The 24,194-nt window shown below is 35.1% G+C and overlaps 1 protein-coding gene across 1 annotated transcript in view; it reads left to right on the plus strand.

Annotated features, from left to right (window-relative positions):
* Positions 1-24,194, plus strand: part of DOK6 (docking protein 6) — a 388,935-nt gene that overhangs the window by 135,685 nt on the left and 229,056 nt on the right. Inside the window, exon 3 of the mRNA XM_058557284.1 lies at positions 16,633-16,747. Coding sequence (XP_058413267.1) covers positions 16,633-16,747 — 115 coding nt within the window. The remainder of the gene's footprint in view (positions 1-16,632; positions 16,748-24,194) is intronic.

Raw genomic sequence — 24,194 nt, forward strand, 5'->3', positions numbered from 1 at the left:
TCACAAAGATACTAACTTACATTTTATTCAGTTAACATTATAGTTTTGCCTTGCATTTTGTATTTTTCTAGATATATATCTTTTCATCTACGTTTTCAAATTAATTAGTCTTCAGTTGTTTACAAACTTCCTATTAATATTTAAATTTTGTTTTGTTCCATTTATCCGTTTTCATCTTGTACTCGATTTATTTCTACCTTCTCTCTGTTTCCTTTCATCAAATTTGCCAGAAGTGTCTTTTATCAATACTTTCAAATGGACCTTTTGGCTTTGTTAAAATTCTCACTTTTTTCTTCATTTCATTGATTTCTGCTCTTATCTTTATTGTGCCTGTATTTATGTAAATGCTCTGTTACTTTTTTTTTAACTTCTTCAATTGAATGCCTGAGTTCTTTGTTTTCAACCTTTTTTGTTCATGAAAAATATTTTTAAAGCCGTTTATTTTTGTTTATTAAATAATTATTCATTTTCATTTTCATTAAAATGTACGTATTTTATAGCTTAACTTATAGTTTCCTTTAAAACTCATATGTTCCTTAGAAATATATTATTTTTTATATGTATGAACTATTTAATTATCCATATAAGTTTTTAATTATATTCTATTAAGGGCATAGAATGTAATTTGTAAATTTAGTTCTTTTAAATTTATTAAGACTTTTTTTTATCACCCGATACTTGTTCAATTTTTATAAATAATCCAAATGTGCTGGAAAAAGTGTCTACTTGGTTTGTTGTTGATAGTACATATGAGTGTGTAGGTCTGTACAAGATAATATAAAATAACTTGACTCTATTAATTCTGTTTTGCAGAACTTCCATATCTTTGCTTACGAGTGGGACATGTTTACTATTTAACTTCCTTGTGAACTGTCAGATAATTTTGTCACCTGTGATTGGATTATACTTTGTCCTTATTTTCTATTGGATTATATAATTTACTGGGCAAGAGTCAATCTGCTTCCAAAACCACTTAGGATGGGGGGTAGGGATGCACTGCATTACTTTTAGCATCCGTGCAATCTCACCTGAGAACCAAGTTTGACGGGTCGTCTGTGCAGCCGTGGTTTGCACTTGGGTACAATTTACATAAAGTCTTAACGTGCAAGCACTTTCTCGCAGACTTTTCTATTCTTGTTTCCAGTTGGAACCCAGCTTGTGACACTTTTAAAGGTTGATATGTGTCAGCAGAGTTTGTACCTTGTCATAGCCTTGTGTCTTTTGAACAGCTGCAACAGCATTTTTACAGCAAGAGTCCCTAGAGCTGTTGTCTTTTTTTTTTTTCACGCCATCAGTACTTTATCTTCTTTCCCTACTATTTTCCATCTCATATATATGGTTCGTCAGCTATCCTGGTCAACTCATGCTAATTCTTCCCAGCTGTAGGATCTATACAGTTAACATTGAACTTCTTTGTTCAACAGGTACCTATTCCTATGTTTTGATTCCAGAAATGCCAAGAAGCAGAGTTACAGAAAGTACAATTAGTGCTTGCTTAATAATAATGACTTGCTTAAATATTAAACCAAGAATTTTCTGATCCTGGTGAAAATCACAAACAAATCTGTGATTATAGACCATAGGAGAAGTTTTTGCAAGGAGATGTTTGTCTGTTTGAAGAGGTCAGACAAGAGACTCCTCGTGGTTCTACTACAGGGAAGAGAGTGGGTGCCACCAACAGTCTTCTCCAATGTCCTTTATCCTGATGTTTCAGGCTGATGGCAGGTTCCCAATAGTGCTACTTTTCTGTTCCCTGTTAATGTGCCAAAACAAATAAAGACAACTTATTACTGGCCACATCTAGACTATAAACAAGGCAAGGGACAGAACACGGCCAGAGCCTCCGGAACTTTCAGAACTTCTCATCTGAACCTTTTAATTACCTTATCTTGGCATGAATTGCCTCCATGCCTAATCGCTGGTCCCCTAACTGAGAAGAGAGAAAAACCCCAAAGCTGAGGAGCTTACCAGCTCAGTATCAGGTCGGCCTTGCTGGTGGTCCACATCAAATGTCAATAAATTAGTTTTCCAGACAGGCTTCATGCTTTGTTACCTCATCACTGTCTTTGCCCCGGGCCCCCGACACTGGCAGCGTTCATTGGCAGGGAGGGCTTGCCTGAGTGGACCTGCACCTCCCACGTGGCTGTCCGTTAACCATCTGCTCGGCCTTTGGGGAACTATCACAGAGCTTTTGATTAATCAAAAATAAAGGAAAAAACATATTTAATGAATTTATGTGACTCAAAGTAAATAGAAGTGATTTAGGTGACTCAAATAACTAATATCTTAGAGAAATTTGGGCTATATACAGAATTTTCATGATTTTCTTTCTGTCATTTTACCTTCATTCAAGACTGCTAACTTTAAAACACAAATTGGGCTGCTTATCTTCAAACAATCCTGTATAATCTTGTTAGTTTCCTAGGGCTGGCCTAACTTCCACAAACTTGGTGGCTTAAAATCATAGAAATTTATTCTCTCACAGTTCTGGATGCTAGAAATTGGAAATGAAGGTGTTGGCTGAGCTGCACTCCCTACAAAGCCTCTAGGGGAGGAATCTTGCTTGTCTGTTCCAGCCTCTGGTGGCTCCAGGTCTTCCTTGGCTTGTGGCCCCATCACTCCAGTTTCTGTCTCTGCCTTCAGGTGGCTGTCTCCACCATGTCCTTGTCTCAAAGCTCCCTCTGTTCTCCTCATAGAATGACACTCGTTACTGGATGTAGAGCCTACACTAAGTCCAGGATAATTTCCTCTCAAGATCCTTAATTCAATTACACCTGCGAAGACCCTTTTCCCAAATAAGGTCACATTCATGGGTTCTGGGAGTTAGGACTTGGACATATGTTTTTGGGGGCCAATATTCAATCCATTACAATAATTAAAATATTTAATTTTGTACATCTGCTAAGTAAAGTCATAGTGTCTATGTAGTCTCTGTTAATATCTGTGTGGTAACGCTGTAGCTCTCAAAGTAAGAATGATGCTATAGCTGACTGAGCTTTTTCATGCCTTTTTGTTCTTAGAGTCAGTGAAACATATTATTAGACATGCTAAATTTACACATGGGGAGCGAGAGACAGAGAAGGGGGAGAGAGGAGAGAGAAATGTATAGATTTCCTATTTTAGTGCTTATTTTTTCTATGTACTAATTTTCTGCATTTATTAGACTTAAAAATAGATTATCTTTCTGTTTTATAATAGACAACCTCAAAATAATTTAGGAGTAATAAGGTAATGAGTTTTCCTGGGATTTCTTCCATCATCCCTACAATTTGAGTCTCTTTTGTAGTTGAATTCTCCTTCTTATAATAACTTCTTGATTAGGTCTTATTTGCCATTAATAAATCACATGAATTTCAGAGCAATAGCTATTGCATAAATTGGGGGAAAGAGCACTAGTCTAGAAACAGGAGGCGTGATCCTGATTCTGGTCATCACTTTAACTGTGTGACAGCCACCCAGATAGAGATAGGCATTTCCCATCGTTAAATGAGTAAAACTCAGCTCTATGTTTGCTTTATCAGTTAGAATGTTTTAGGGGGCAAATAACAGAAACCCCAACTTAAACAACTTACAGAAAAGCATTATTACGTGTTACAGCACGTCCAGAAAAAGAAACGGGCTTCAGGGTTGGTTGATTCAGTAACTCTTGTTTAAGAATAAAAATTAAGGATCTGGATTTTCCTTTATGTTTTTGTTCCTATCTCTGCTCTGCCACCTTAGGGCTGCCTTCGTCTTCAGTCTAGTAGAATAATAGCTGGAGCATTTCTGAATTGTGACATCCAGACAGGACAACATCCACTGAGCAGAGGGCTGGTTTTATCCAGAGGCTACCTTCAGATCAGAAGACATTTATCAGAAGCCACCAGAAGACTTCTATTCACATCTTGTTAGTCTTATTTAGGTCATATCCTCTTTGCTAAACTAGACACAAGTGAGGAGACTGTTACCCTAGGAGTAACAAGTTCTACCCTGATACTAGGGGTGAAAGATTCCCACCAGGGCACTTGGGCTGCGTGATGTGGGGGTGGATAATTGAACAAGATCAGGTTCTGGCAAGATTGAAGGAGCTGGAACTGGATGCTGAGTAGACAGCCAACAGTGACTATTATAGTTAATTCCAATTCTAATATAATTTTATTCATAATCATTCTTTTCTAGATGATGCGTTTCATAATGCAGTTTAATATTTGAGAGATCTTAAATCTTTCAAAGATATAGAAGACTAAGCTTGCACTTATTAATAATGAACACATTGGGATAGTCAAATAGTAAACATGGGAGGACTATGTGGGAGCACATAATATCTGTCACAGGGAGCTGAAGGAATGAATTATATTAATTTTTTTCAATGGTACACATTCATATTTTTCAGTGACAGGAGGCAAATATAAGGAAGCAACTACTGGAAAATTAATGTAAATTTTATTGGACAGAAGCAATTGTAAAATTTCTTTGCAAACATTATCACCCAAATATTGGAGCATACAATGTAGAGGGTAATACTAATATTTAAATTATTATTATGAAACTTTAGAACTCAAGCATAGAGAGATTGAGATGTATTAATTATAATGATAAAAAAATTTCAGTAGAATTCCCATCTTCTTTTCTTACTGGAAAATCAATATTCTCTATCCTAATAAAGTGAAGTTTTATTAAACTAGTTCCTAAAATGTACCATTTTATTCTCAAAAATAAAAACTCTGACTTAATTAAAACAACCATAGATTAGTAAAATACCAGGATTAATAAGAATTATTAGTAAGATTAATAAGAAAGAAGAGTGCAATTTATTTTCTAGTTCATTTAAATCTACTTGAAAAAAATGTGAACATTAACTTTCTTTCACTTTTCAAAATGTAATTAGGTTTAAAGACAGAAACTGAGCACGTAAATAGGCAAGTATCTGATCTCAATTGTCGTGGCAGTAAACTGATAAGAGGCACTTTAAAACTAAAAATAATTTCAGCACATATGCTTTTTTCACTATTTATCTGTGTACTAAATAATGCAAATGCAAATTTATACTAGTGAGAAAAATCTCCATCGAGTGCTAATATTTAGTTTAATTTGTACAGTTAGGCTAAGGGGAAGGATACATAACATAAGCAGTGTGATAATTTTTAAATTGCATAATAAATCTTAATTTGTTTATTCTAAATGTTGTTAAGTATGCAAATAAAATCCCTCTGGAAAACATGGGCTTAATTGGAGAAAATATCTCTTTGTCCTTCAGCCAGTATCAGATTCCTCCTAAGAATTCTGCTAAACTAAACAATGGTAGAACAAGTAAAATCAAATTAACCATTTTGACCTACAAGTGAAGCAAAGTTTCTCTCTCTGAAGTTTGGTCTTCTATTTATAACTCCTAAAGTATCTACGTAGGCCCTCCCTTTCAGAACACAGAACCCAATGCAGCTGTATGCTATCTTATTCTTTAGCCTTTTCTTCTTTCATGAGATATGAAAGAAATAATCACTTAACAGGTGACTACTGGTCATCACTGTGAAACACACATGGTCAAAATGCCAAAAAAAAAAAAAAATTCCTATGTTGAAGTCTAGTTATGTAAAGAATCAATAAATAAATGACACGAATTAATGAAAGAATAACAATCTTCTCTTACTGAGTCCAATGTAAGAACACAATGGTTTCATAACGAGTCAAGAAGACATCTGAATTCAGATCAAAATGTCAAGGTCTTGAGAAAGCCCTCCCGGACAGGGATAAGTTATTAACTCTGCATGAGTCATTCAGAGAAAACTAAAGGAAGACTTGCCCATTGGTCTTGACGAATGATTATGCACTTGACAGGAAGACGAAGGCGAAGAGTGCTCCAAGAAGATTATTCTGTAAAAGACTGCATAACCTTTAAAGAGCGTGCTTTTTATTCAGGAAAATTGAAAGATTTTGTGTGTGGCTGGAACTTAATTTGTGTTCAAGGTTGATATGGAGAAAGATGAGATTAGATGTACAGATAGGAACTGAATCATCAAAAGTCTTCACGTCCTTGCTAAGGAGTGAGAACTTAATTTTTAAGGTGTTATTAAATGATTTTAAGTTCATGAGGGTCATGATCAAATGTTTACATTAAAAATATTAGTCTGGAATCAGTGTGAAAAAGTAATGGAAGACAAGGAGTGTGTAGGCTGATGGGAAAATAATAGAAATATTTAAGATGAGAAAGAGTGAGAGTCTGAACCAGTGGTAAAGTTGTGGAGAGGAAGGAATGAGTAAGAGGAAGGTTCATGAAATAGAACTGACAAAACTTTATGACATAACAGGTGTTGTGGGCCTGGGAGAGTGCTGTGTCTAGAACAGTGGATCGTAAAGTGGTCCATGAAGACAACACTCTTTCCATCATAATAATAATATGTTACTTGTCATTTTCACTCACTTTGTTTTGGTGTTAAGGCAAACTAGTAGGTAGTGCAGCATGAATCAAGGCATGGCTCCAAATAATAGTGGTAGTTATTGTATTCTTTTTTAAAATAAAATTTGTACATATTTAAGGTGTACAACATGATGTTTTGGTATACCTATACATAGTGAAATGATTACTAGAGTCAAGCTAATTAATATATCCATCTCCTCACATAGTTACCGTGTGTGTGTGTGTGTGTGTGTGTGTGTGATGAGAGCACCTGAAATCTACTCTCTTAGCAATTTTCCAGGATACAATATAGTATTAGTAACTATGGTCACCATGCTGTACATTAGATCTCTAGACTTATTCATCCTACATAACTGAAGCTTTGTATCCTTTCACCAGTATCCCTGCATTTCCCCAACCTCCCACTCCAGTAACTACTGTTCTACTCTGTACTTCTATGTATTCAAATTTTTTAGATTCCACATGTAAGTGAAGTCATGCAGTATTTTACTTTCTGTGTCTGGCTTTTTTCGCTTAGCATAATGTCCTCCAGTTTCATCCATGCTGTCACAAATGGCAGGATCTCTTTTTTAAGGCTAAATAATATTCCACTGTATACATATACCACAATTTCTTTATCCATTCATCCATCTACAGACACTTGGCTTGTTTCCATATCTTGGCTATTGTGGATAATCCTGTAATGAACATGGGAGTGCAGATGTCTCTTTAATGTGCTGATTTCATTTCCTTTGGGTGTATACCCAGGAAAGGGATTGCTGGATCATGTCTCTTTTTAACTCTTTGAGGAACCCCCATACTGTTTTCCAGGTGATTATACCAGTTTAAATAACCACTAACAGTGTACAAGGGTTCTCTTTCTCCACATCCTTGCCAACACTTATTATCTTATCTTTTTGATAATAACCATCCTAACAGATGTGAGGTGATATTTCATTATGGTTTTGATTTGCATTTGCCTGATGATTAGTGATGTTGGGCACTTTTTTATATGTCTGTTGGCAGTTTTTATGTCTTCTTTGGAAAAATGTCTATTCAGTTCCTTTGCCCATGTTTTAATTGGGTTATTTGGGGTTTTCTTTGCTATTGGGTTACAAGAGTTCCATAGGTTTTTGATGTTAATCTATTATCTAATACATGGTTTACAAATATTTTCTATTGGTCTGTAGGTTGCCTTTTCATTTTGTTGATTGTTTCCTTTGCTGTGCAGAAAACTTTCAAAAATAGAAGTAGAAGAAATACTTCCAGACTCATTTTATGAGGCCATTATCACCCTGATATCAAAACCAGACAAAGACACCACAAGAAAAAAAAAAAAACTACATGCCAATATATCTAATGAACATAGATGCAAAAATCCTCAGTAAAATACTAGTGAACCAAATTCAACAACACATCAAAAAAGACTATACACCATGACCAAGTGGAATTTATCCCTGGGATGCAAAGTTGTTTTAACATATGCAAATCAATCAATGTGATACACCACAGTAACAGAATGAAAGATCTGTTCATTCTGTTCAATCATCTCATAGATCACAATCATCTCAATAGATGCTGAAAAAGCATTTTGACGAAGTTTAACATCCATTCATGATAAAAAACTCTCAACAAAATAAAGATCACTTATGAAAAGCCCAGAGCTGACATCATAATCAAAGGGGAAAACTGAAAGCTTTTACTCTAAGGTCTGGTACAAGGCAGGGATGTCCACTCTCACCACCTCCATTCAACATAGTACTGTAAATACTAGAAAGAGCAATTAGACAAGAAAGAGAAATAAAAGGCATCAAAATCAGAAAGGAAGAAGTAAAATTATTTCTGTTTGCAAATGACATGATCCTATATATAGGAAACCCTAAAGACTCCATTAAAAAAAAAAAACTGTTAGAACTAATAAATGGATTGAGTAAAGTTGCAGGATACAAAATCAACCTACAAAAATCAGTTGCATTTGTTTGCACCAACAATGATCTCTCTGAAAAGGAAATCAAGAAAACAACCCCATTTACAATAGCATAAAAAAGAATAAAATACTTAGGAATAAATTTAAGCAAGGAGGTGAGAGATCTGTACACTGAAAACTATAAAACATTGATGAAATAAATTGAAGAAGACACAAGTGGAAATATCCTGTGTTCGTGAATTGGAAGACTTATGTTAAAATGTCCATACTACCCTAAGCAATATACAGATTCAATGCAATCTCTATCAAAATTCCAATGATATTTTTATAGTAATAGAAAAAAACAACTCTAAAACTTGTGTGGAACCACAGAAGACCCTGAACAGCCAAAGCAATCTTTCAAAAGAAGAAAGCTTTAGGCATCACGCTTCCTTTTTTCCAATTATATAACAAAGCTATAGTAATCAAAATAGTATGATAATGGCATAGAAACAGACACTTAGTCTATGGAATGGAATGGAGAGCCTAGAAATAAACCCAAACATATATGGTCAACTAACTTTCAACAAGAGTGCCAAGAACACATAATGGGAGAAGGATAGTCTCTTTGATAAATGTTGTTGGGAAAACTGGATATTCACATGCAAAAAAATGAAATTGGACCCTTCTCTTATACCATAGACAAAAATCAACTCAAAATAGATTAAAGACTTAAATGTAAGACCTGAAACCATAAAACTCCTAGAAGAAAACATAGAGAAAAAGCTCCTTGACATTGGTATGGACAATGACTTTTTTTTTTGGATATGGCACTAAAAGCTCAGGCAACAAATACAAAAATAAACAAGTGGGACTAAAGTCATTGTATTCTTTACCATCATGCACTTGCCCAAATAAGTAAATAAACAACAATTACATATGCCAATTTTATTCTTGTTTTACTTAAGAATGGCCTTGATAGCAGTAAAAATTATTAAATTTAGACCTTTATGTACATCTTTTTAATATTCTATTTGAAAAAAAATGGTAAGAACTCATAGAACACTTCTTCTAAATACTGATGTCCAACGGTTATCTCCAGGAGGAACACTTGTGTGATTGTTGAAGTTACAAGCAAAATAACTAAATTTTTTTTCAGAGAACACCTGTCTTAATGAAAGAGTGATTAACAAGCTACGGTCATTCAGACTTGGGTATCTATCTGTCAGACATTTTCTCAAAAATGAACTAAATGAACCTGTCTTTAAGGAAAACAACTGACAATATTATTAACAATGTTAAAGTTTAAGTTTTCAAGTGAAAAATAAAATTTGGGAATCTTGTGTCTGCATTCTTGAGCTTGATAACTTCTCAAAACTTACAGATTTTTCTGTGCAAATCAAAGCTGATATTAATGAATATTTTTATATTGATAATGAAATATGTTGACATTTATAAGATCTTCATAACTCAGTGAACTGATATTTTCTCAATGAACAGTCAAAGATGAAAATAGTCCTATGGATTTTAATGCAACAGAGTGTAAAATGTGGGTGACATGATGGCAGACTCCCCATGTCAGTCACCTGTAAGAAAACATCTGTCAAGTTTGGAGATAGAATCAAAGAGGAATATCCACAGTTGGCTGAAAATGCTCTTAAATCATTCTTCCCTTTTAAGACTTCATGTCTGTGTGAGGCCTTATTTTCTGTATATACTTAATTAAAACAATATATCGTAACAGACTGAATTCAGAAGCAGATATGAGTTTCAATGCATCATTGCTTAAGCCAGACATTACCAGTTTTGCGAAAATGTAAAAACATTGCTCCTCTTCACCTATTTGGGTGATTTTTTTTTTTTTTTGCTGAGGAAGACGGCCCTGGGCTAACATTGGTGCCCATCTTCCTCCACTTTATATGGGACGCCGCCACAGCATGGCTTACCAAGCAGTGCGTCGGTGCGCGCCCGGGATCCGAACCAGCGAACCCCGGGCCGCCGCAGCGGAGCGCGCGCACTTAACCGCTTGCGCCACCGGGCCGGCCCCTATTTGGGTGATTTTTTAATTGTAAAATGTTATTTGTGTTACCATAAAATGAGTTTATTATTATTTTTAAAAGCAAAAATATAGAATAACTTATAAGTTCTAATATTTCTTGTGGTGATCATTAATCGATATAACCCACATGAACAAAGTAGGGCAGGAGAGTAAGTTTTGGAAGTTGTCTATAAATTTTTTTACTTATCCTTTAAAAGGCAGGTGCCATGTCTACCGACTGGTTGCAGAAATACAGATCTTCTTCGTCTGTGCAGCTTTAGCTTTGTTTTTAATTCTATCACAGAGTTTATTACTGTTATTTGTAATCTGATTACCCCAACTAAATTATGAAGTCCTACAGAAAAAGATTGTGTGTTCCATCTTTGAACTCTCTGCCTTTATCACCATGAATTCCTTAGGGATTGCTCATTGAAATAAAGATTAAATAGCACCAGTTTCCAAGTTATCATTTAGTTGTGTTTATATTTAAGTTTTAATTGTATCACTTATTAGACCTCAAGATTTTCAGTTGTTGACTGTGGCATTTATTGACTTAGACCTGAACAACCTGAATCATTTTCAAGTAAGTTTTCTTTCGATTGAATTCTGTTAATTTTGTATTTATTTAAAGTAATTATTTTAATGCTTTTATTAAACTTTAATTAATATTTTGTGCTTTTATAGCCATGTGAAAAGTCAATATTTCAGAAATATATATTGAATTGTTAAATGATCCAATAATTTATTGATATATATTAATTGAAATGCTCTAGTATTTCACAATCTTAATAAATGTTGATAATTACTTTTATATCACATTGACAGGTTTTAGACTAATAATAAAAACATTTTTATTTTTAAACATTTAAAAACATTATTTTAAAAGTTATTTTCATCTAAGAAAATACAAATAGTTTCCTACTGGATGGTAAATCCATATAGTACCAAGAGTAAAAAAGTGAGGATAGGAGATTCAAATATAGTATATCTTGACCTAAATTGTTATGATTTAAAATATTTTTAAAAATATATTTCGAATTAAAGAGGAACAAGTCCAAAGATATACCCAACTCCTCAGAAAACCTTCTGGTATGATTTTGTGACATTTTATAGTCTAGTATAACACTTGAACTTCTTAACCAAGACAATCTGAGAAGGAGAATTTTATACTCCTCATGAGTATTTTGCTTTCCTGGCATCTCTTTAATGTCTAGGGCACACACTGAAGTGGATGGCATCACACTACTGATGAAGAACAAACAGCCTTGCACTATTCTGGAAACCAGTGTAACAGTGTCTGCTTGAAAAGGTTGTCTGCATTTCTAAATGTAAATTTTACAGAAGAGCAAAAACTGTGTTTGAACTACCTCATCTGTCAGATAGCCTAAGGCACAGAAGTTAGAAATCCGTGGTGCTTGCTGCATTTTGCTAGGCTATCCATTAATTTGTTTTGTTGACTTTTTCTGTGAAAGGACAAGAAAGATGAAATCCACAATATCTGTTCTAATATTCTTTTATATTTGTAAATAAAAATATTTGGGAAAGGCCCTGGAGCAGAATAATAAATGTTTTTATGATATTGTTTTGTACAACTAGACATTATATATATATATCTTATAAAGCAGCATATCACTTTCATGCTCACATGATGTAAATTGCATGAATTCGTAAGCAATACTTAATCTTTGTTGCTTCTAGATTCTCCTTAACTTTGGTAAGATCCTTTGTTTAAAATTAATAACACTTGAAAATAATATCTCTTTTTCAAATATCAGTTCAATATGTTAGAATAAAGTTTGGTTTAAATATTACTTGAGTCAATTATCAAATCATTTAAAAATTCAAGAGTTTAACTTTATTTGAGAACATACTTTGATGTACTTTCAATATAATATGTGAATCATTGTTCCAAAAAAAGCATTCTCATCTTTCTCCCCAGGGCATTAATCCTCAGACACTGTAAGATATTGGTGTCTAATTTTTTTTCCTGGAAGAGGAAATGAGTATTTTCAGATAGAAAAAGAGAGAGAGAGAGAGATTATAGGTAGATAGATATGAAATATTTATATAGTATATATGTATGTATAAATACACATGTATATATGTATTTGTATGTATGCATATATGTGAAGCAAAGTTTTTGTTAATTTAACATAAAATCACTCACCTTACCCATTTTAATTTTGCATGTTAATCTTAAATAATTACAAGTAGAGAGAAAAACAAATATGAACAAAAGATATATTAAAATTAATTTTTCAGCAATGTGACAGAACTGTAAATTCATTGTGACAGAGAATAAAAAGGCTCCTCTGAGCAGCCTACACAGCAACCCTGAATAATGAGATTGTTATTTTATGAGGCTAGAAGTCTAGGTCACTACAGATTTTAGAGGGAAATGTGACAAATAACATCAAGCTCGTAAAAAAGTAGCCACAGGAGCTGGCCCCCGTGGTGTAGCAGTTAAGTGCGTGCTCTGCTGCTGGCGGCCCGGGTTTTGATACCAGGCACGCACCGATGCACCGCTTGTCAGGCCATGCTGTGGCAGCGTCCCATATAAAATGGAGGAAGATGGGTGCAGATGTTAGCCCAGGGCCAGTCTTCCTCAGCGAAAAGAGGAGGATTGGCATGGATGTTAGCTCAGGGTGGATCTTTCTCACACACATACAAAAAATAGCTGCATAGTAAAATTTTTGGTCATGAATTGATAATTTTAACTATTTCTGTGCTATTATATCCTAATCAACATCAGAGGTATTGTCTTCAATAATGGAGGACCAAAATTTAAAATTATATCAAATATATCTGTACATTTCTTTCCACTTAGAATACTTGGTGATGAATAGTGCTTCTAGGATGGCATTGTGAGTCGTGAATGGAATTAACTCTTTTCCCCTCATCAAAACCCTTCATTTGTAGTTAACGCATGTGTGATAAAGTGAAAAATGTTAAACATTGATCAAGCAAGTCAAAACTGGTACCTTTGTCAAAGACAAGGGAAAAATCCAATTCCTGCCAACTGTAGCCATCCTCTCTCACCTAAGGCGGAGGAGGACTGAGAAACACTTAAGTTCCCAGTTCACAGACACAGGCTCACTAAACACTGAGATTAATTGTGGGACTATAGAATGCTTCCCCTCCCCCACACCTCACCACTACATTACTAAAGGCCTATTTACAACAATTCCTTTTACCTAATACGTCATATCTGGCTATCAAGAAAAGATTACAAGGCACACCAAAAGGCAAAAAACACAATTTGAAGAGACAGAGGAAACATCAGAACCAGACATGGCAGGGATGTTGGCATTATCAGACTAGGAATTTAAAACAATTATGACTAATATGCTAGGGGCTCTAATGGATAAAGTAGACAGTATGCAAGAACAGATATACAATGTAAGAAGAGAGATGGAAATCCTAAGAAAGAACCAAAAAGAAAAAAAGATGAAAAACACTAGCAGAAATGAAGAATGCCTTTGATGGACTTACAAGTATACTGGACATGCCTGAGGAAAGAATCTGTGAGCTTGAAGATATCTCAATAGAACCCTCCCAAACTGAAAAGCAAAAAGGACAAAGACTGGAAAAAAAATAAACAATATCCAAGGCCTATAGGTCAACTCCAAGAGCTGTAATATATGCATAATGGGAACACCAAGAGGAGAAAAGAGAAAGTAACAGAAGAGATATGTGAAACAATAATGACTGACAATTTCCCAAAATTAATGTCAGACACAAAATTACAGATCGAGGAAACTCATTTAACACCAAGCAGGATAAATGCAAAAAAAAAAAAAAAGAAAACTTCATCTTAGCAATCATTTTCAAACTATAGAAAATCAAAGACAAAGAAAAAAAATCCTGAAAGAAGTTGAAGGAAAAAACACCTTACCTATAGAGGAACAAAGATAAGAATTACATCTCTCTTCCCCTCAGAAACCATCCAAGCAAGAAGAGAGTTGAACGAAATATTTAATGTGTTGAGAGAAAAAAACCTACCAACCTAAAATTCTGTACCCTGCAAAATTATCCTTCAAAAGTGCACACGCTCCGCTGCGGCAGCCCGGGGTTCACCGGTTCGGATCCCGGGCGTGCACTGACGCACCGCTTGGCAAGCCATGCTGTGGCAGTGTCCCATATAAAGTGGAGGAAGATGGGCATGGATGTTAGCCCAGGGCCAGTCTTCCTTGGCAAAAAGAGGAGGATTGGCAGATGTTAGCTCAGGGCTGATCTTCCTCACAAAAAATATAAATAAATAAAGTGAAGAGGAAATTAAGCCTTGATCAGACAAACAAAACTGAGAGAATTTTTTGCCAGTAGGCCTGACTTGCAAGAAATGTTAAAAGAAGTTCTTTAGAGAGAAGGAAAATAATATAGGTCAGACATTTGGATCTATATAAAGAAAGGAAGAACATAATGTAAATGTATATTTGTAAATATATATTTCAAACTCTAGGGCAATGACCAAAATAAGTAAAAAAGAATTATAATTGATATGCTAAGACAGGAGAAAAATGGAATCATATAAAATGCACAATTAAAAGCACAAAAGGCAGAAAAAGAGTGCAAGACAAAATAGGAACAAAGAACAAGTGCAACAAACAGAAAACTAACAAATATGGTAGATATTAATCCAACTATATAATCACTTTGAACATCAGTAGTCTAAATGCACCAATTAAAAGATAGAGATTGTCAGAATGGATAAAAAAACAAGACACAGTGATAAGTTATCATAAAGAAACCCACCTTAAATATAAAGACACATATAGATTAAAACTATATGGATGGGGAAAAATACACCATGCTAACACTAATGGAAGGAAAGCAAAAGTAGCATATAATTTCAGACAAAGCAGACTTCAAAGCAAAGGAGGTTATCAGGGATAAAGAAGGGCATTACACATTGATGAATTGCTCAATCCTACAGGAAGATGTAACAATCTTTAATGTGTGTGCACCTAACAACAGAGTGTCAAACAATGTGAGGCAAGCACTGATAAAACTGCAAGGAGAAACAGATGCATCCACTATGGTAGCTGGAGTCTTCAACACCCCTCACTCAGAAATGGATGGATTCAGCAAGTAGAAAATCAGTAAGGACGTAGTTGAACTCAATAGCACCAACAATCAACTGGATATAATGGACATCTACAGACTATGTCATCAAAAAACAGCAGAACACATTCTTCACAGCTCACATGGAACATTCACCAAGATACACCATAATCTGGGCCATAAAACACCTTAACAAATTTAAAAGAATAGAAATCATATAATATCTGCCCTCACACCACAATAGAATTAAACTAGAAATCAGTAATGGAAAGACAGCTGGAATATCCCAAAATATGTGGAGATTAAACAGTCCACTTTTAAATAACACATGGGTCAAAGAACAAACCTCAAGAGAAATTTTTAAATATTTGAACTAAACGAAGATGAAAATGAACCTATCAAATCTTTTGTATTAGAAGAAATAATGGCATTCAGCATGTTGAGAATTGAATTTATAAATTAACTCATCCAACATTATTATTGCAATGTTGTGTTTGCAGAGTAGTTGAGGAAATAGATATTTGCCCATTTCTATGGACTGTGGAGAAAAATAAAAGATACAAAGTTGTAGCAGAATAACGTACCCGTAAAGACTTGGGAGCTAAAATACCTAAGTTTATTAAATATTTATTAATTGCCAAATGAATAAAGAGTTGTTAACTTGAATCCATAAAACGTGGAGGGGCTTTAGTGAGAGAACAAGGTGAAGGAGTAGGGGGATGTGTGTCTGTGAACACTATGTCCATTTTTCTGGGAAGCAGGTCATTTGCTTATATGTAATGACTCCAAACATTTAGAGTCATTTGTCTGCCAATCAACAGGTGTCAGTTGCATTGTGACAATAGTCCTATCAGGAACTTGCGTGATGGATGGGAGTTAGGAGAGAGGTGACATATTAAATCCAATCAATATTTAACAGAAACTTATTAAGAGTCTTCTATGTGCCACACCTGCTATTGTTTACAGAAGATACAATTTTACCAAAAACACAGAATAGTTGCTTTCATGGAGCTATTCTTCTACATAGTTTTTAGACTATTTCAAAATTCAGCAAACAATGACCAAAACTGAGGGCATAATAGAAGACATTTTTTTTTGTCTGTATTGTTTTTGGCAACAGTTAACAGTTACTTAGAAATGAGTACAAATATCTGTTGGACAGGTGTTTAAGACAGTAATAACTGATCATTTTGTTTAAGCACTCTGATGTATAGCATATATTGTACGCTAAGTTAAAAATATTTTTCTTTCAAGGTAACTGAACTGCACAACATCAAAAATATAACCAGACTGCCTCGAGAGACAAAGAAGCATGCAGTGGCAATTATCTTTCACGATGAAACGTCAAAGACATTTGCCTGTGAGTCAGGTAAGCAATTATAGCCCCGTCTACAGCTTGAGGAAATTGAGGTGCTTCTGAGACAATGGCCCAGATGGATTAAGATACACCGCTGAACAGGATGGCTTATTGTGCTGAGAATGAGCTGTAGAAGACTTTAATAAGAAGCTCAACATATTGATTTCTGCGGATGTCTTTGGTGTTTGTTTATTATCTGTCTGTGTCTGGATTTTGCTCCCAGGTGGTCGGAGGACTCTTGAGGTTTCCATTCAAGCTTGGAGAATTAAGTCAACAATGCCTGGGAGATGTTGTTAGGGCAAGCTTGTGACTTGTGCCTTTCTGGTTGTTGCTGAGTGCAGCTGTGAGCATGTGGTGGGGCAACATAATGCTGCCATGCGAAAGTGTGGCAAAGCAGAGCCTAAGTCCCAAGACATTTCCAAACAGAACTTTGAGCAGTTGGTTGTTTTCATGGATTTTCAGTACTACGAGTAAATACATTTCAGGTTCAGTTTTAGCATCCCAGTTCGTAAAGCACTCTGACATTATTGAGACACAAGGCAGTTTATAGTTTGAACTTGCACTATTTTTCATTTTGGAATCCCTGTGCTGTGTAATATATTAGTTGGCTTATTATAGCTTTTTAAAGATTTTGCTCAATGAAATGGTGCATTCATTTTATATAATGGATGGAAGCAAAAAGCATTGAGGGTTCAAAAGATGTGACTCTAAAATGATAGTTAAGTCTTTAGGAAAAGCTTTATTGAGTATTTTTTAAAAGGAAATAAAGCTTCTGGATTTATAAAGTTTATAGGTATGGTTAATACCAGGTTATACTATGCTAAAACTGATAATATAACTTTGCCTGAATAAAACGGCTCACACCACGTCACCTACACTTATCTTAGTTTTGCTATATTGAATTACAATTTATCAAAGTGTTCCTCTTTCCTTGAATGCCTTTATCCCTTTTGCTATACTTTCTTTACTTGTGATCCTTCCTCATTTCATCATTTAAAATTGACTTTCTGGAGTTGCAGAGAATTCTGTTAACTGGTAATATAAATCCCCATTTTGTAATAGAACCTGTCCCGGACTTGGTGGTATCATAGGTTAATATCCAAAAGTATTTGTGCTTTCTTGTTCACTGGCTTAAAACTGTCCAACCACTTCACTTTTCTCTCAGCTCTTAAATAATGTCTCATATTAAAACTAATAACAGCCTGAAAATTGGTTTTCCAAAAAAGATGAAAGGTAATTTTCACTATTGTTTGCATGTTTCTGGTTTAAATTTTCACTACTGTTTTATATTTTTGAAATTGTACCAAAAATCGTATATGAATCATGTAAGGGCTCTTGGGCTTATGAAATGAAGGGCTCTTCATTAAAAGAAAATGGACTTTATTTCTAACAGGAGAATTTTCTGAGGGTGAAGCCAGATTCAAATGTAAAAATAGAAGAATACTTTTCTTTGAATTTCTAGCAAAAAATTTTCAACTACTTTAAACCATGATTTATATGAAAGTATCATTTGTTTTTCTTAAACTACTTTTTATGTGTAGATATAACAGTCTGCTTGAAGCTTGTGGTAAAAGCGGTTAAGAAACAATGGCATGATTTTTTTTTTAATTGTCTTAACTTCATGGAACAGGCCAATGGAAAAAAACAAAGTACTTAAAACATACAAATAAGGAATTTGAGTACTTTTTCTTTCAAATTATATTTTTTAGATAGATGTTAAGATGCAGTAGTCCACATCTGTTGATAAAATGGCAAAATTATATGGAAAAAATACTCAAACTGTAAAGCACTCAGGGATGTGAAAATCAAAATAGCAATAAGATTAAAGCCAAGATTTAAAAAAACTATCACTTTCATTTCTAATGAAATTGCAGGTAAAAGTGTATTCTCATAACGGCTAGTGGGAATGTGAATTTTTTCAATTATTGTTTTCAAGAAAACTGACAACCGCTATTACATAAATACGCATACCCTTGCCTCAGTGAACCTCTTTGGAAACATATCCCATATAAACATATGCACTAGTACATGAGGAAGTGGGTTTAAGCACATTATGTGTAATGACAACACAATTGGAAACAAATGCCTGTCAAGAGAATAGTCAAACAAATTATGGCACATCTGTATCATGAAATATTATGCAATCACTAGAAAGACTTCTAATTAAACCAATTAACTTGGTGACATTTCTATGAAGTTCAGTTGTTCAAGCAAAACAACTACAGAGAAGTATATACTGAATAATCACATTTTGTAAAAGAAGCAATGAGAGAAATAGCAGGTGTTTTAACAAGTGTTAACTGAGTTGAGGGGAGATAATGATGAGTTGAATTGAAAATGAAGATGGAGAAAAAAAGCAAGCAAAAAAGGAAAAGTAAAATAAAGTGAACAGAAGAAAAACCCCTTATTTAAACTATCCCACTTATGTGAAATTATGCATATGTGAACATGCACATGAATATATCCAATTTTTTTTTAAGTAAGTTAGTCATCAGGGAAATGCAAATTAAAACCAAAATAGGATATCATTATGTACCTGTTAGAATGGCTAAAATTTTAAAAAGTAGTGACACCACCAAATGCTTGTGAGGTTGCAGAGAAACTGGATCACTCATACATTGCTGATGGGAATGAAAAATTCAGTCTGGAAAATGATTGGCAGTTTCATATGAAATTAAATATGTAATTCTCACACAGTCCAGCCATTACGCTGTCGGATATTTATCTCAGAAAATAAATGAAAACTTGTGTTCACACACACACACACACACACACACACCCCTGTACAGCAATATTCATAGTAGCTTTATTCATAATAGTCAAAAACTGGGCAGAACCCCTATGTCCTTCAACAAACTGTGGTATACTCACACCATGAAATACTCCTCGGCAATTAAAAGGAACCATCTATTGATATATGCAGCAACCTAGATGAATCTCAAGTGAATTATGCCAACTGAAAAATAGCCAATCCCAAAAGATTACATACTTTGATTCAGTTTATATAACATCCATGAAATGACAAATTTTAGAAATGGAGAACAGATTTGTTGCCAGAGGTTAGGAATAGGATTGGGGGTGTGGGGAGAGGGGGGATGTATTGTCATAAAAGGGTAACATGAACTTATATTGGAACTGAGCAGTTTTCTTGATTGTAGTGGCACACACATAAACTTGCACAGGTGATAAATTTTGTGGAACTTACACACACAAATAAGTACAAGTAAAACTGATGAAATCTGATTCAGATCAGTGACTATCAATGTCAGTGTCCTTGTTATGATATTATACTATAATTTTGCAAAATGTTACCATTGGGGGAAAGTGGGCAAAGTGCGCATAGGATCTCTCTATAGTATTTCTTCTTATTACGTGTGAATTTACAATTATCTTAATAAAATTTGCAATAAAAAATTAGATCTATGTCTATTATCTGAAAGTTACCTATGACGTATTTTTAAGTTAAAAAACAGGGTAGGGAGAGAATTGCAGGAAAAAAAGTGTTTGGAACATTCTAATATGGTAAAAAGAAACTGACAACAGTAGGGAAAATCAACAGGAGTAATCCTAAATGTGTGCCTGTGTAGCTTGTGTATGTTCTATGAGCACAAAGAAATGTGTGCACAAGTACATACATGTGTGCCTTGCTCCTTCCTAACGTGGAACACTTGTGTGGGCTCCTCCCCAGCCTACTGTGCCCCCGGCCCACGCTCTTCACTCAACCTTCTCTACGTTTCCTTCCATTTCAGCGTAGGTATCTCGTGCTTCCTGCCCCTTCATCTTATTTACTGCCTTTGCTTTATGCTCCCACAGCACCCTGAACTTGAACTTCACATACCTTGTTCAGAATCTCTCTACTCTGTTGGATTTTAAGCTCAATGAGGACGTGACCACATTGTCTTTCTCACTCCGGGATTCCCAGCACCACAGTGCTAATAAAAATTTGTTGAATTAATGAATGAGTAAAATTTATATTTAAATTTTGTTATAATTATATATTTATCATTCTCCTTTTTCAAAGAGATAATTGTGTTTCAAAACAAGTTTTAAAGACTAATTTGGCAGCCCCATGGGAAAAAATTATTTAAATTGCCAAACAACAGATTGCCCTGTGTTTGTGATGGGGGACCAGTGTGCTGTGTGCACACGTGTGTGTGTGTGTGTGTGTGTGTGTGTGTGTGTGTGTGAGAATCGTCATGGCCCACCAGGTCTGCTGCAATAACTTTATGAGTAAAACATTGTTGAATACAAATGAAAATTTCTGCACTTTGCCTATTCCTTGAAAAGAGAGCCTTTTTTTTTTTTTTTTTTTACATTCAATCTCATATCAATGCCTAGTAAAGGAAGGAGCAGATGGCTTAGATGTTGGAAACCCAGAGTTCAGCTAAGAGACTCTGGTTACCTTCATTAAAGAAAAGAGAAACAGGGAAAATGAGCTGAACCACGTCTGTCTTTGTCCTTATATAAAACCGGAAAACTTATCTCCAAATAATTTAGGGCAAGTGGTATTTAAAGTGTGAACAAGAGGAGGATGGGCACAGATGTTAGCCCAAAGCCAATCTTCCTCAGCAAAAAGGGGAGGCTTGGCAACAGATGTTAGCTCAGGGCCAATCTTCCTCACAAAAACAAAAACAAAAAAAGTGTGAACAACCTGGTGAATTTCCTAAATAATTATTTGAAGCACTAATTTTATCCTGTAATATAGGGAAGTTCTTTTTATAGTTTCTTCCATCCAAAATGTGTAATAGAATATTCATGAATTGAATAAATTTCCCACATTAAAAATGAAAAATATTTGGGTAAAACTCAAATCCCAATATAGCCATAGATTTATCATTAATTTTTTTTTAATTTTTGCGTATTACTTTGTACCTGAAATACCTGGATATCAGTTAGTCACATTTCAGTTTATTCACATGTATTTCCCAAATTCTGTATCTTTAGTTCTGAGAGAACATTACTATCTAAAATAACCTTTTTTCCTCATAATTGTTTATATTAATCGTTAAGATATATTTGTATCTTACATTTTATTACTGCTTGTTTTAAGAAAGCATTTTTTTCAGAGGGTTCTCTACGGTTTACTTCTTCTCAGGATTCGCATAATTTTTCGTACCACAAATAAGTCCAAAAAAGATGCAGTCAAAAATCATTCTTGAGGGGCCGGCGCCATGGCGTAGCGGGTAAGTGCGCGCACGCCACTGCTGGCAGCCCAGGTTCGGATCCCAGGCGCGCACCAACGCACTGCTTGTCAGGCCGCGCTGTGGCGGTGTCCCACATAAAGTGGAGGAAGATCAGTGTGGATCTTAGCCCAGGGCCAGTCTTCCTCAGCGAAAAGAGGAGGATTGGCATGGATGTTAGCTCAGGGCTGATCTTCCTCACAAAAAAAAAAAAAATCATTCTTGAGTTCAAAATGAATGGTAATAGGCATGCACTTAAGGCTTTATTTCAATTAACGTTGTTATTATACATGCATTTAGGAAACCTGTGCTGGCTCCCACCTGTGGCACAGAACCTGTGAACATGAGAAATGAACTTGTTATGCATCTGTGTTAAAGCGTTAACGAAGAATCTGTTCTTGGACTTAGGTGCATGGAACCTACTGTGAAGTCCAGTTATTATTCATTAATATGATAGTAAATAATATATACGTGTGTCTGTGTGTGTATGTATGTATTCATTCTTTCACCAAAAGTGTTTTTTACTTGATTTTTCACAAAGCATTCCTATGTCCTGATTAGGAAATCCTTTGAACTATGTGGATTATTAATTTTGGAAGGGCTCAACTTCTGCTTAAGAATGAGGGAAAGTTCCCTCATGAAAGCTCTGCTCTTCAGGTATGCACCTCAGATTATAGAGCTTTTCATGTTTGTGGTAATAAAGCGAATTTAATAAAGCCAGTGAAACAACTAATAGATTTTAATGATTATTCAGTTATGTAGTCAAATATGACTTTAAATTGTAAAAATATAGTTTATATAACTCAAAATAACAGCTGGTATATATCCAGTACAAAGGAGGAAATCAATTTTATTGCATTTAAGAAGTCAGATTAGGGCGTGAAAACTACTCACTGCTGCTTTTCTGAGTTACGTGGTCTGGGGGTAAATATCCTACTTCCGTTTCAGGGGATGTCAGCCCAGCACTGGTATAAGCAGCCCATTTACTTTGGGGATAATGGGAGACATTTCTGTTTACTGATTGTTCAATATAAAAGACATTGAATGAAGTTGTAGCAACTTATATTTCTAGCTGACTCAGTCACTGTGGAATACAATTGCTGGTTTATAACCATCTGGTTGTTAGCTATCTTGCTAAGAGACTTGGAAAAAAATCATTAAAAAACAGAATCTGGTAGCCTTATGTGATCTGAAATGTGTTGGGATTTTTGAAGTTATTTCTTTAGAGAAAGTGAAATGCTGTGTAGCAGTGACAGAGTATTGAGACCTTGAATTTTTAATGCTCTTTGCAGACTCACATTGAATAAAACTACCAAACCTTAATTTGCACCCTCTTATAAAAAGATTAAATTATTTTGGTAATATTTGGGTGTGGTTTTATAAGGTTGGCATGATAAACAAATCAGAGACAGAACTGATTTGAGCAAAATTTTATAAGACTTAACTACCTCGTGGTGTCCAGGCAGTACTGTGTAACAGAACTAAGTGAAATGGTCTGGTATATGCTGTCGAGAACAGTCCCCACTTAGGGCCAAAATCATGGCTGAGGTGAGTTGAGGCCACTTAGGATGAATGCAGCTAATGCCACATACTGGAAGAAGTTCTCTGATTTGGGATGTTGGAAACAAAAAGGAATTAGTTCACTGTGAGAGGAAAATGTATAAGCTGATTAACAGTTAATTTAAGCATCTGTGGTTAGGTGCAACACAGGTAATGCTGATGTCTCCTGGTTTAATCACTCACTAAAGACTGATAAACTCTAGAAACTGACGGCTGGAGAATGGCATCTAGTACATGTCCTGTGAGTCTTCCTTTATGCCCCAATTCCAATGCTTTGCTTTTTCAGTTTCACCCTGGTCCTACTTTGATTCCCTGCCTTTGAGCTTTGTAAGCAGGAAGAGCCGCAGTTTATGCGTCCTCTGCTGTGTCAGCACTCGTATCATCCTGTCATCCCCTGCTCACCTCCAGCACGCTGCCCTTCCTGCGGGGCCGCCTCTGCATGGTTTTCTGCCCATCATTGCACACAATGAAGCACTAGCTAACTCGTGTGCCCTTTCTCTGAGCCAACCAAGTAGATTTCCCCAAAGTCCATCAAGCTCCCGAAAGTACTTTTAAAACTAACAACTATATGTGTAAGAATTTACAAAATATTTTTCAAATTTTATGAACAACTAATAGTGTCAGCTGACAAATGGTCAGATAGGGAGATGTCATTGTCACTCTTTATTCTGTACATTAAGAACATGTATTTTTGCTTTATTTTTGGAATTTACATAAAG

Source organism: Diceros bicornis, chromosome 16, assembly GCF_020826845.1.
Source record: "Diceros bicornis minor isolate mBicDic1 chromosome 16, mDicBic1.mat.cur, whole genome shotgun sequence".
NCBI classification, from domain to species: domain Eukaryota; kingdom Metazoa; phylum Chordata; class Mammalia; order Perissodactyla; family Rhinocerotidae; genus Diceros; species Diceros bicornis.